Source organism: Dromiciops gliroides, chromosome 1, assembly GCF_019393635.1.
Source record: "Dromiciops gliroides isolate mDroGli1 chromosome 1, mDroGli1.pri, whole genome shotgun sequence".
Lineage (NCBI taxonomy): Eukaryota > Metazoa > Chordata > Mammalia > Microbiotheria > Microbiotheriidae > Dromiciops > Dromiciops gliroides.
This window is the reverse complement of record NC_057861.1, coordinates 549,892,185-549,906,801: the sequence shown is the minus strand read 5'-3', so window position 1 is coordinate 549,906,801 and position 14,617 is coordinate 549,892,185. Positions and strand designations below refer to the sequence as shown.

Sequence of the window (14,617 nt, the reverse complement as noted above, 5' to 3'; positions counted from 1 at the left end):
TGACTTGCCTAGCATCACTCAGCTTATAAGTATTTGAAGCAGCATTTGAACTCAGGTCCTTTCTCCAAGTCCCACTCTACCCACTTCATGGAATCTTGAGACAAGGAAGTCATTGAGTCAAACCAATAAACGTCTATTCATGTAGTTGAATATGTAGTGGCCTACTTCACTTTACATGTAATATATTGCTGAACAGTATGTAATTGAAATTGTATTCACTGAATCTTATTCTCCCATTGACTTTCATTAAAATGTCAGAGATTCTTCCAGTTTATTTCTGTTTGATCCTCTCTTGGTAGCAGTTTCCAAGTTTCTCAGCTCTCCGTTGCTACTTCATCTAAAGGTCTATCAATAAACACTTAAATCCCCAAGATGAGATCAAATATTTAAAGGAGCCCCAAACGTGAATATTTCTGCAACCTGAACAATATTCTAACTAGGTCAGGATGACTGGGATTTTACCTCAGGGTGCTGAAATTTACTTATCCTCCTTCAGCCGGCAGAAATAACTAAGTTTAGCAACTAGTTATTAATATCAAGACTAGTTAGTTAAAGTAGGAAGCTAGACTTTTCCCCATGCCTTCCAGTTCCCCTTCCTTCTCACTTGTCCTGTTCCTGCATGTGATAGCAGAATCCTTGGTTGGGGTAGGGGTAAATCCCTAGGTCTCTGTCTTCCTTTTCCCTAGAAAAATGTCCTTCAACTTGTGTCCTGAGGTCTAAAGTCTCTTACTCCCCCTGCTGCCCAGCTGAATTTGTCTTGTGTGTGTGTGTGTGTGTGTATGTGTGTGTGTGAGTAATGCCTCTTATGCTGCTTTTTTGTGGTATGGGGTGATCCAGGGTATTTTTTGTGGTATTTGGTTTAGATATCAGAATTTCTAGTGACAGCTTTGGAAGTGTACTCACCCTGACCCAATTTATCAATTTTAAGTTTCAGCTAATAGATTTTTCCCAAAATGGTGCCCTCATGTATATGTAACTTAAAATTACCCAAAATATAAACACACTCACTGGCTATTGCCTATATGTTGTCTTTGTTATACTAACTAAAATATAAGGTCCTGGAGGACAGGCGATATATTTCCTATTTGTCCTATAGCAACTAGAAGAGTCTTTCACATTCTGCAGAATGTAAATAGTTATGTAGTAACAGAGGAGAGAAAAGAGACGGCTTTGTTCTTCTCTTTCTGGGGAGATAGAAAAGGACAGAAGTGATGGGACAATGGGATGGATTTGGAGCTCAGAATGGATGGGGGCTGAGCCCTGGTTGTTTTTGTTTTGTTTTGTTTTGTTTTGTTTTGTGGGGCAATGAGGGTTAAGTGACTTTCCCAGGGTCACACAGCTAGTAAGTGTCAAGTGTCTGAGGCCAGATTTGAACTCAGGTCCTGCTGAATTCAGGGCCACTGCTTTATCCACTGTGCCACCTAGCTGCTCCCAAGCCCTGTTTAATTGTGAAAAATCATTCTAGTCTGAAGCCTCTGGTGCTGGGATAGATGGGCAAGGGTCCATTTTCTGTGCCCTTTGTACCCATACCATTCCCTGGAGCAGTCCACCTGGCCCAATGACATGGTCAAAGATATGCTGGCCAACATGAACATCCAAGGCTGCAAGAGGGTCATCCAGTAGGTAGACAGATGCTTTCTTGTACACAGCACGAGCCAGACTCAGCCTCTGCTTCTGGCCTCCAGAAAGGTTAATTCCCTAGAGAAGAGAATCCAAGAGACAGGGTTAGTCCTGAACATCTCTTTACATCTCCCTATTAAGGCATTCTAGATACTCTTTGCCTTGGCTAGCTTCCTTCTGGCTTTATGATAAAAAGACTTGCTATTATGTTCCCCAAACCCTGGAGAAAGACTAAGGTCTGGAATACAGAAGGTCACTTCCCAGAGCCCTCCCTAAAAGAAAACCCGAAGAAGATAATCCAAACCAAGAACTCAAAATCACAACTTAGAATAAGGAAATGAACACAGTGGTTTCCTATAGGTAACTTGGCTTCTGTGAAATTTCTGAGGAGTAAAGGCAGCAGTTTATAGAATCATAAGCCTTTTTTATATGAAACTGTGGATCTCTAGTAGATACAACTAGGTGGTAAAGAGGATAGAGCTCTGGATTTGAAAGCAGGAAGACTCGAGTTCAAATCCAGTCTCAGACACTAGCTGTGTGACCATGGAGAGGTCACTTGACCTCTGACCACTTGACCTCATATTCCTCATATTCCTCATTTGTAAAATGGGGATAATAATAACATCTACTTCCAGTGGTTGGTATGAGGATCAAATGAAATATTTGTAAAGTGCCTTACAAACCTTAAAGTGTCATATGTTGTTGTTCAGTTGTGTCCAACTCTTCATGACTCCATTTTGGGGTTTTCTTGGCAAAGACACTGGAGTGGTTTACCCTTTCCTTCTCCAGCTCATTTTACAGATGAGGAAAGTGAGGCAAACTGGGTTAAGTGACTTGCCCAGGATAACATAGTGAGCAAGTGTCTGAGGTTGGATTTGAATTTGTGAAGATGAGTCTTCCTGATTCTAAGCCCAGTGCTCCATCCAGTACAGCACACACACACATCATAAAAAATGCTAGCTATTATATATAACTCACTTTTCTTTAAAAAAAATTAACAAATCAATGCAAACTTTTTGAAATTGTCCTTGTCTGTATAAAATAAGAGCTAGAAGGAACTTTAAAGGTCATCCAGTTCACTTCATTTTACAGATGAAATAACTGAGTTTCAGAGAATGATCTAGAATTTAGTGCAGTTGATTCTGCTATGTTACTGTATTGTCTTGGGCAAGAGGGAGAAGATAAATCCCTACCATAAGCACTGGGAATCTTGGCTAGTGAAGTGAGAAAGCCCTGAACCCTTGTTCAGTAAATCCAGGTTAAAATTCTAGCCATAAAAAATAAAATAAAATAAAATAAAATTCTAGCCATACTAACTAGCCATGAGAAGCTCCTGGGCCTCAGTTTCCTCCTCTATGAAATAAGGGAGTTGGACTAGACAGTCTTTAAGGTTCTTTCTTGCTCTAATTGGGCAGCAAAATGGTATAGTGGATGGAGCACTGGGCTTGGAATCAAGAAGACTTGTCTTCCAGAGTTTAAATCCAGCCTCAGACACTTACTAGCTTTGTGACCCTGGGCAAGTCACTTCCCCCTGTTTGCCTTAGTTTCTTCATCTGTCAAATGAGCTGGAGAAGGAAATGACAAACCACTCTATTATCTTTGCCAAGAAAACCCCAAATGGGATCACAGAGAGGTGGACAAGACTAACAACAACAACTTGCTCTAATTGTGTGATTCTATAAAAGACTTAAAAAAGATCAAACAGCTAGTTCACGGTACTACCTTCTATAGAAGCCTTTCCTAATCCCTCTTAATTCTAGTGCCTTGCTTGTGCTGATTATTTCCTATTTGTCTTGCACTTAGCTTGTTTTTACATATTTGTTGACATGTTGTCTCTCTGCCCATTAGATTGTGAGTTCCTTGAGAGCATAGTAGGCATTTAATAAATGCTTGTTGACTGACTGGCTGCACTATACTAGAACTTGGTTCTCTCAATTCCCAGCTGTTGGAAGGACTCCCTTTACTAGTCTTTACTACATGCATCTTTTTTCTTTTTCTCCCTACTTCCTTACCCATCATTCTTCTTACAATAGTCTCATTTTCTTCTTTATCCTCATCATCCCTAGAAATACCTTAGCTTTACCAAATGATGCCTTTAGACATCACTTAAATCATATAGAGGCAGCTAAGTAGTGCAGTGGACACAACATGGTACTTGGAGTTAGAAAGACCTGAGTTCAAATCCAGCCTCATATACTTAGCGACTCTGGGCAAGTTACTTAACTTTTCTTAGTTTCAGTTTCCTTATCTATAAAATGGAAATAATAATAGCACTTCCTCTATGAGTGAAAAGGCTAGGTGTTGGAGCAGATTGGGTTTCCCTGGCTATTAGGAAGAACATTGAGATGTGATAGCTGACCAACCTGTTCACCTATCTCTGTGTGGATTCCAGCAGGAAAACTTGCAAGGTCTGGATGAAATGCACAAGCCTCCATAACTCTGTCTAACCATGGAATATCCAGCTTCTGTCCAAAGCACACATTCTCTTCCACTGAAGCATTCTGGATCCAGGCTTCTTGGGGTACATAAGCCACTGAACCCTAAAGAGGAAAATCCCCAAAGAGCAAAAATCCCAAGGAGGGCAAACATGGAAAGAAAATCTCCATATCCACCATAATATTCATAGAAACCCTTTGTGTGGCAGCAAAAGACTGGAAACAAAAAATAGGTGGCTATTGAATGGGGGATGGTTAGACAAATTGTGGCACATGAATCCAGTGGAATATTACTGTGTTGTAAGAAACGACAAACAAAGAATTCAGAGAAGTATGTGAAGATTTGTATGAATTGATGTAGAGTGAAGTGAGCAGAACCAAGAAAACAATATATACAATGACTACAACAATGTAAATTGAAAAACCGCAGCAACAGCATCATCAGAACTGAATGTTGGGGGGCAGCTAGGTGGCGCAGTGGATAGAGCAACGGCCCTGGAGTCAGGAGTATCTGAGTTCAAATCTGGCCTCAGACACCTAATACTTACTATCTGTGTGACCTTGGGCAAGTCACTTAACCCCAATTGCCCCCCACACACACACACACACAAAAGAAAAGAAAAGAAAAGAAATGTGAGTGTAGATGAAGTGTTAGCAGTCCCAGCAGACTCTCTAGACCTGGTGGGTGAAAGTCTTGGGTGCCATGTCCTTTTTTATTTATAGCTTTTGTTTTTACATTACCTTTATTTCACAATATACATGTCCCTCCTCCCTTCATCAGAGATGTATAGGAAGTAAGAGAAGGAAGAAGGGAGGGATGGAGGAATGAGGGGGAGGGAAGGGAAGGAAAGAAGAAAGGGAAAGGAGAGAGGGATAAAGATGGGAAGGAGGGAAGAAGGGAAAGAAGAAGAGAGAAAGGAGGAAGGAAGGAAGAGAAGGAGGGAGGGACAAAGGGGAAAGTGAGAGGAAGTCTAACAAAACTAAGACATCAATTAGATCTGACAGTATATGCAATGTTCCACCCTGGGTACTATGATTTAAGAAGGACAACACTAAACTATAGTGTGCCTAGAACAAGGTGACAAGGGTGATGAGGGAGCTTAAAACCATATATGAGATCTGGCTCAAGGAGTGAAGGCTAAAGCCTAGAGAGAAACCTTAAGTGGAATTAGAAAAATGGGGATTCTCTTATCCACTATTGTTGGGCATGACTGTCCCTATTTTATGGATGCAGAAAGTGAGGTCTGGAGAGGTTAAGTAACTTGCCCAAAATCACAGAATTAATTATGGTGAATCCAGGATTGATTTCCACTCCTGAGTTTCTTCTGGGAATTCTTGATTACAAACAAAAAAGACAAAAAGACTATCTTTGATTAGGGGCTGAAATTCTACAGCTCCCTTTTTCAGGACACGGAGAGGGTGTCTGTGACCTTACCTTAATATTCACATATCCCTCCAACTTGGGCAACTCCCCCAGGAGTGCTGCCAGCAATGATGACTTCCCTGAACCTACTGAGCCAATTACAGCAAACAAGGAGCCCTGTGGCACAGCCAAGTTTATTCTGAAAAAAACATGTGGGAAAACAAAGAACAACAGGCTCAATTTATGAAGACAAAATGAAAGTGTTAATGATCCAACTACTGATCCATGCAGATCAGTTTTCCTAGACTTTGCAGTTTGTGGTCCACCTCTGAACTCACTAAAGGACACCCAGGAGTGGTGATTGGACATCTCCTCTTCCCAACCCATGTCCAGCCATTTTTTCATCCATCTACAACCTCCAATCACATTCAGTTAAGTTCAACAAGAAAGCATTAGAAAAAAAAAAAAAGAAAGAAAGAAAAAAACGAAAGCATTAGGCCCCTTCCAAGTACAAGTGCATTGTGGGAGGCACTGGGAAAAATAAAAATGAAAAACAGATCTAATTTATAAATCCATGTATATTTCTCAGCCTTCTCCTCTTTCTTCTCCATCATGATCACCTTCCACCCATCCTGGGAAATATCTGGCAGTGGAATGAGAGAAACTAGGCTATTGTTACACACACACACACACACACACACACACACACGTATGTATATATGTATGTATATATATATATATATTATATGTTATACCTCTGTTTTCTGAAATAGTAACGATAATAAATGATCTCTATGAAGGAGGCCCAAATCTTCTCCCTTTTTCCTCACTGATGGGTTTGGGTATTTGTATTATCTGTCATAAATTTTTACCAAATGAGCGTCCCTAGGAATATTGGCCTGGAGCAAGGGAATGCTTGGGGACCCTGGACTCAGCAAGTGAAGAAAGGAGCAGCCAGCATGTGGGTAGACATGAGCTACTGGCTACCACCCTTACTTATCCTCCCCAGCCTGTCCTGACCCCAAACATCACATAACAAAAACCTGTCCAAAAAGGGAAGCTGGAAAACATTGGAAAGTCACTAGACTTCTTTTAGGAGACTCTGGTGGGAAAATCTGGAAGCTATAATTAATCTGGCAGAGCCATAGCTAAGGTGTAGTGACTGGGGCTTTGTATTCATGATATAGAAAGCATAAAAATTTGATATGTGTACTCATCCAGAAGTTGAAAATAATTTAAATTAGTATCCAATTAAAATGAATAACTTGGTAAATAAGTTACTTGATGGCTTTCATTGTTAACACCCAACTGTAAGCCATTATAGTCATTAATTCCCCTTTTTGTTTGACTAAATTTGTCTTAAATAATGAATAACAATGAATAATGAATACTTAGTAAAATATTTTTCTCATATCATGAATTATAGGGTCTATTTGAGAATACATTTTATGTTGCTTTCTCTGGGTGTCAAAATTTCTAGTTACAGTTCTTGTCAACATTTGCTCATCACCCATCCTGGTTTCGCCTTTTTTGGCCTGTTTTTTCTTCCCTTGTGAAGGGAGGTTTGGTAAATGCCACGATGGAGAGATAAACTGCTATAAACAACTACCTGCCTTCAATGCTTCCTTGAGATCCACTACACTAGAGTAAAAGAGGAATGGCCGGAAAGTATAGATTCTCCTCATCAAAAAAGGAAACAAGCCCCCAACTCTCCAGAGGACAAAAAGAATAAAATCACTCACAGGTTTCGTAAAGGTTTGGATTTGAAAAACATCATTCCCTGTTCCTGGTATGTTTTTACTTTATTTTTTAATTTTATTTTAAATTTAAAAACATTTTTTGTGGGGCAATGAGGATTAAGGGACTTGCCCAGGGTCACAAAGCCAGTAAGTGTCAAATGTCTGAGGCCGGATTTGAACTCAGGTCATCCTGAATCCAGGACCGGCACTTTATCTACTGCACCACCTAGCTGCCCCCTCCTGGTATGTTTTTAAAGCAAATAAAAAAAAAAAGCTAAAAAATAAACAGTTGTATACCTTTGAAGGCAGGGAGAGCTTTCCTGAGACCATGTGAAGGTGCCATCTTGGACAGAGATGCATTCTTCCCCTGTGACACAAAGACATCTTTCAGCTTTGAGGATCTGATTTACACATTATGTTGGTTCTTTAATTCTTCTTCCTTCTCTCTATTCTGGGTCACCCACACCAGTCACTTGTCTCTGGGTCTCAGTTTCCTCATTTGCAAGGGATTGGACTCAATGGCCTTCAACATCCCTTCTAGCTTTCTATTATTTTACTACTGCTACTACTACTACTACTACTGCTGCTGCTACTTCTGCTGCTGCTGCTACCACTACCACTACCACCACCACTACTACTGCCTTCCTCCAGAAACGGGGTGAGAGGATTAGGACAAGGGAGAGAAAGGAAGTTTGGATACTTTAATTTGAGTTATTATAGGCTCTGGTGAGAGGATGGTAAGGGAGGAATATATGGAATCAGGGAGAAGGAACTGAAATCAAAGGATTAGCTAACAAGAGGCTTTGTAGGTACAGTTTAAGTACCTAGTATATGTTTATATTTGGCTTCTTAACACTGATCACCCCAACTCTGGTCAATGTCTAGTTCTTAGTAAGTCCTCAAGAAATACTTGTTGATTAAAGTTTGAGGTGTTATCAGCGAACTTCACTTACCTATACCAACATATAAATTACTAGTACAGAGGACTGTTTACATTGTTTATATCTAAGAAATCTGCAGAGACATTCAGAGGAACTGGAGGAAGAGAGTTCACTCTAGTCTGTAAAATGGAAAGAATAATTCCAGGGAAGCATTTTGCATCTTTCCCCAAGGATCTATTAATAATGTAGACAACATGGGGCAGCTAGGTGGTACAGTGGATAAAGCACCGGCCTTGGATTCAGGAGGACCTGAGCTCAAATCCTGCCTCAGACACTTGACACTAGCTGTGTGACCCTGGGCAAGTCACTTAACCCTTATTGACCCACAAAAAAACAAAAACAAAATAATGTAGACAACAGGGGATATAAGAATATAGTTTTCTCTCAGATCCTTTTGGGAGGTTGTTGCAGGGGGAGAAAAGAACAGAGGAGAAATGAGATGCCATTTAACCACTGTAGTCTCACATGCTGTAGAGTGCATTGGGAGCCAGAGAAGTCATTCCTTCCCTGATGGCTCAGTACCAAGATCATAGTTCAAGATCATTCCATCTGTGGTGGAATTTGAACCCTGCTCTTTCAGGCTCCAGGACCAGTACTCTATGTACTGCATCTCTGGGAGTAGGAACGTACTGCCTGATGACTCCAGCAATTTGGTTCATTTGGAAGCCAATGGTGGTAGTAGGTTGGAGCCTCCTTTTCGATTTTCTGATGCTAGCTGCTCTCACCAGGGAGACTCTCTTAATTAATTTTAGGAGCCAAAGAGCTATCCTATGCCAAATAGGACCAAAAATATCATCCCATTCTTTTTTCCAAAGGCTGTCTCAAGCTACTGTGTTTCTTCTCTTGTTCCCCTCAATGACAGCCAGAACTTTTCTGCTGGGGTCCTCCTGAGGCCTTGATGGAACCCAGAGGTTTCCCTTATTGCCCCCCGGTCTCACCCCATGGCAAACATCTTAAGAACTTTGTTCATGGGGGCAGCTAGGTGGTGCAGTGGATAGAGCACCGGCCCTGAAGTCAGGAAGACCTGAGTTCAAATCCAGCCCCAGACACTTAATATTTACTAGTAATATCATGAAATATTTACTAATATTTCATGAAATTTCCCAAGATTAAAATGGATATATTAGTTGAAAAAGTTAAATTATTGTTGAAATTTTCATTCATCTTTAATCATAACACCATTTCTTTGTGTATTTGTCTGGGGTTGGGTTTGAGGGAAGGGAGAAAAATGGCAAATAAAAAGAACTACTTGAGATCCCAGGGAAATAGAAGAAATTCATTTATCTGGCATTCTGCAGTATCTGGAAAGGAGGTCTTCCACACAGGTGAATTTTCCAGGTATTTGAAACTTACCTCTGAGCCCCAACACTTGAAAATTTAAGCTATTTTGGACAGAAATAATTTAAAAATGTGTTTGCTTCCCCTTTCTTGATGACTCAGTTCTCATTATGAACAGTGACTATAGTGACCTTTGGCCTTACTGAAGAGTGTGGGACTATCATCCTAAATGGCCTCAGACTAGAGTGCTTCTTGAGGTTTTGTACCTGCCTTTTCTACTTCTTCTGACTCCTCTCTTGCTGTTATATATCACTTTTGGCTGCTGTTGGTAAGACTGTTCTCCCTCGAGGCAGCTAGGTAGCGCAGTAGATAGAGCACCAGCCCTGGAGTCAGGAAGACCTGAGTTCAAATTCGGCCTTAGACACTCACTAGCTGTGTGACCCTGGGCAAGTCACTTAACCCCAATTGCCTCACCAAAAAAAAAAAAAAAAGACTGTTCTCCCTCCCCCCCCCCTGCCCCCAACTCTAAGGTCACACACATCAAAGGTGAGAATCGAACTTAGGTCTTCTTGACTCCCAGGTCAACTCTCTGTTAAAGCATGTTACCAATCCTTTACACCTCAAGGTACCTTTACTCATCCAGCTTGGACCCCCCCCCAACATGGACCTGTAGGCTAAACTCAGTACCTACCCATGGGGCTTGTGTTAATTTTTCTGGGCTCTACCTCTTCCAGATGGAGGAAAGCAGCTAGGCGTCCCAAGGAAACCCAAGCCTGGAGAGAAAACAAAGTTCAGGGGTTGAGGACCAATACAGGAAGAAAGGAAGCACATTCTGATGTGATTCCTGGGAAAATCTATTTTCTCTGTCAAGGGAGAGCAAAGATGAAGGAAGGGGGCAGCTAGGTGGCACAGTGGATAGAGCACTGGCCCTGGATTCAGGAGGACCTGAGTTCAAATTTGGCCTCAAACACTTAACACTTACTAGCTGTGTGACCCTGGGCAAGTCACTTAACCCCAATTGCCTCACCAAAAAAAAAAAAAAAAGATGAAGGAAGATTTCTTCTCACAGTACTCCAGATATTATGAAACCAGGCTTCATTTGTTGCCTCTGTGCAACTGAGTCGAACAAGAGAACTCACTTGGCTCTGTTGATGGTATTCATGGGTTTCACTTTAAGAAAACTATCTTCAAAAGTCTGAGATTACAAAACATGACTATATAGATGATGCCCAAAATCTGTATCTCTAATCCTGACCTCTTCTCTTCCAGTGACAATGTCACATTTCCAACTGCCTCTTAAACACCTCTGCCTGAATATTCCACTAGCACCTCAAACTGTGACATGTCATAAAGAAAAATCCCCCCCGTCCCAAACACACACACAACTTGCCCTTACTTGTAAATCTGTGTCTATTAATGGAAACAGATCTAAAGGCTCAATGTTGATGGATTCAATGAGTGCTGGCTTGTAAATAAATCCCTTTCCCCTCCTGTCTTACCTGGAAGATGGTATTGATGGAAAAAGGCAGGAAAGCTTGGGCCCTGTTGAGAATACTGATAATCGCCAGAGCCACAAAAGCCTTTTCAGCATCTAGGACATGCTTCTCATCCGTCAGTGCATGGACAGCAAACATGACCAGGGCAACCTAGGAGAGATGCCCAGAAAGAACAGTCAATGGAGTTATACAAGTGGGAATTCTTTACCCAGTCTAAGGAACTGGGCCTTTTCTGGGGATCGGGGGCTGATTATTTTATCTTGTGTAGCCTATTTGGGAATAGAACCAGCTTATGCATAGGCAAATGTCTACATGGTATTATGTTGTACTGGAAAGAGTCATGGGATCCCATTAGCTTTCTTTGTGAATTTGTATGTCTCTTTTCCATTCCTGGACTCAGTTTCCTCAAATCTGAAAGGGGTAAACTATTTTATACCTAAGGTACCTTCTAGCTCTAACATTCTATAACTTTTTTTTTTTTTCTGGTGGGGCAATGAGGGTTAAATGACTGGCCCAGCGTCACACAGCTAGTAAGCGTCAAGTGTATGAAGGTAACTAAGTTACCAGAAATGTAGACAAGTGGAAGGACACCAAAGACACTGTGAAGAGGAATCCAGAGTTCTTTAAGGCCTGAAGTTCTCTTCTTCGGATGCTTAATATCTTCTCCATAAAAGCTTCTTCCCAGGCATGTAACTTGATGATTTTCATGTTCCTGAGGATAGAATCCGTCAGTTGGCCCCTGTGATCCTTGTGCAGCATCTGTTCCTCCTGAAATAAATATAAGAGAGAACATGGGGTAAGATCATGGAGAAAATGACCATTGATCTGGACTAATCCAGTTCCCTTAGGGGGCTCTGAGTGAGGGTGGTTCTGCATGCAGTTTAGGACATCTCTTACCTGAAAAAATCATTCACTAGCAATAATGCAGGAGCCAAAATTGCATTGGGGAAGGGTAGTGAGGCAGCTTGATGGCTCAGTGGATAAAGTGCTTGGTCGGGAGCCAGGAAGACCTGAGTTCAAATCTGACCTCAGACACTTACAAATGTGGTAAAATATGAAAGTTTTTAACAGTCGGTTAGGATAACTGAAAGACGCCAGTTTTTCAAGGACCACCCTTTTGGGGAGGAGATGAACAGTCCGCCTGCTGCAAGTAGGGGAGATTTATGATCTAATATCCAATTTTAAATCTCACACTAGCTATGTGATCCTGGGCAAGTCATTTCACCTCTGTTTGCCTTTAACCCTTGGAGAAGGAAATGGTAAACTACTCCAGCAGCTTTGCCAAGAAAACCCCATGGACAGTAGGGTCCACAGGGTCACAAAGAGTTGGATTTGAATGAACAACAAAAGTGGGAGTGGATAAATCTGTTTTCAAAGTAATAAAGCATTAGAAGGAACCTTAATAATGCTTGAAATTTCTAAGTATGTTACTGGCAGACTGGAGCCAGGAGGCCCAGGCTCAAGCCCTGCATCTCTCACATACTGGCTATGTGACTCTGGATAAATCACTTAACCTCTCAGTTCTCTAGTCACTTCTTGAAGACTCTGAGTTGCAGAGAAGGTGATTCCTCACTCAGGAATTCCCTACACCAATGAAGTAATAGGTCCAGTTCCTGCTTTTCTCTTTTTTTTTTGGTGGGGCAATTGGGGTTAAGTGATTTGCCCAGGGTCACGCAGCTAGTAAGTGTCAAGTATCTGAGGCCAGATTTGAACTCAGGACCTCCTGAATCCAGGGCCAATTCTCTATCCACTGTGCCACCTAGCTGCCCCTCCTGCTTCTCTCTCTCTCTCTTGTTTGTTTGTTTGTTTTTTGTGGGGCAATGAGGGTTAAGTGACTTGCCCAGGGTCACACAGCTAGTAAGTGTCAAGTGTCTGAAGCCAGATTTGAACTCAGGTCCTCCTGAATCTAGGGCCAGTACTTTATGCACTGCACCACCTAGCTGCCCCCCTCCTGCTTTTCTCAAAGAGTAATGTGGCATAGAATGGATCAAGAGTCAGCCAGAGCAAGACCCAGATTCAGGTTCTTACCTCTGTCACATACTAGCTGCGTACCCATGGACAAATGGCTGAACTTCTCAGTGGCCCCAAAAAAACTCCCCTAGGAAACAGGGTCACCCCCAGCCCTAGAGAAACTCCCCACAAACCTGAAAATGACTCCTTTTCTTCGTGATGACAAAATTCAAAGGGAGAAGGATGAGGAAGACCGCAATGGCTGTCAGAGCAGATGGACCTAAGAGCTGAAAGACAGGAAGATATCAGATCTGCTTGAGGCTCCTAAAAACTGTAAATTTCAGGATTAGACATTTGCCTCATAATTAGCAATTTATAGGGGGTTTTTGTTGTTTTGTTTTGTTTTTGAAGGCTCGGTAGCTCAGAAATGAGGCAGTAAGAAGCCAGGCCCAAGTCGCTGAAAAATTCCCAGATCCCCAAGTAATAGATGAAATCCAGATGTGGTCTCAGGAAGATGCTTATTAACATAATAAAAGAGTCCTTAGATTGTTTGTTGTTATTGTTGTTGTGCAGTTGTGTCCAACTCTTCTTCTGCCCCTTACATTGTTACAGATCAATATGTACTAGACTGAGGAACTGAAGACCTAGGTTCTGGTTCTGCTTTTAACCAATTATTAGCCTTGTGACCTTGGGCAGGTCATATAACCTCTATGAACTTCAGTATTTTCATTTATAAAGAGAAGGTGTTTGATCAAATAATCTCTAGGTGTGAAATATTTATTCCCTCATACTCTGGGAAAGTCATTTCTGGCAGATAGGATCCTGAAATTCTATCCACAAATATCTCTAGGGAAGAAGATTCCTCACATTCTTATCATTCTTTTTACTTCGGTTAATGAATATCTCTTATTATTTTGAGAACCCAACCCAAAGGTACACTGTAACTTTAGAAATATTTCAAATACTTCATCATTGGCTGGGAATGGAAGCATGAAATTCAGTTTGACGCAATGGTGCCATCTGTTGGCCATATGGAAGAGTAGCTTGGATTGCAAATAGGTTTGGCCTTTGGTATATAAATACCAAGGCAGGGAAATATTTTGGGGAGGTATAAAAGTCAGAGACTACCATAAAGTGAGGTTTAAATCTTGTGGTTGGAGGCCTCTCATCTGACCTTGAATGACAAAGCACTGGGTAGTTCAGTTGGAAAAAAAAAAAAAAGCTAGTGATCCCTGGGGATGATGGGAGAGTGAGGGCACGTCTTCTTGTCTTGGTCTATATGTGAAAATGACTTTAGTTAATGGTAGTTTGGTTCAAACTGGAGAAGAGGAAACTGTGGGCCACAACGGTTTGAATCTGCTGGGGTGTCTGGAAAAATCTGGAAAAAGGTGCTTAGTTCCTGCAAGGGATACTCTCTTAAATGAAGATACATCATCCTAATTCTCTGTCTGCTAAAAAGAGAAGAAAATCAGTTGGTTTTTTTGTGTGTGAGGCAATTGGGGTTAAGTGACTTGCCCAGGGTCACACAGCTAGTAAGTGTTAAGTGTCTGAGGCCGCATTTGAACTCAGGTCCTCCTGACTCCAGGGCTGGTGCTCTATCTGCTGCGCCACCTAGCTGCCCCAAGAAAATCAGTTTTAAGGCCATCAGAAGTTAGACCTAGAAATGGCCTTAGAGAGTATCTAGTCCTACTGTCTCATTTTTCAGATGAGAAGCCTGAGGTCAGGGAAGTGAAGTTATTGGGTCAAGGCCACCCAGGTAATAAGAAGCAGGATCAAGATTTGAAGGGAGGTCCTC

At 41.5% G+C, this 14,617-nt stretch overlaps 1 protein-coding gene across 3 annotated transcripts in view; it reads right to left on the bottom strand.

Moving 5' to 3' along the window:
- Window positions 1–14,617, bottom strand: part of ABCC6 (ATP binding cassette subfamily C member 6) — a 64,944-nt gene that overhangs the window by 17,062 nt on the left and 33,265 nt on the right. For all 3 annotated transcript variants that reach the window (XM_043977935.1, XM_043977936.1, XM_043977937.1), the window contains 8 exons: window positions 13,017–13,109; window positions 11,437–11,640; window positions 10,876–11,022; window positions 10,068–10,149; window positions 7,455–7,524; window positions 5,491–5,617; window positions 3,984–4,160; window positions 1,531–1,698 (listed from right to left, as the gene is read on the bottom strand). In XM_043977935.1, the coding sequence (XP_043833870.1) occupies window positions 1,531–1,698; window positions 3,984–4,160; window positions 5,491–5,617; window positions 7,455–7,524; window positions 10,068–10,149; window positions 10,876–11,022; window positions 11,437–11,640; window positions 13,017–13,109 (1,068 nt within the window). The remainder of the gene's footprint in view (window positions 1–1,530; window positions 1,699–3,983; window positions 4,161–5,490; window positions 5,618–7,454; window positions 7,525–10,067; window positions 10,150–10,875; window positions 11,023–11,436; window positions 11,641–13,016; window positions 13,110–14,617) is intronic.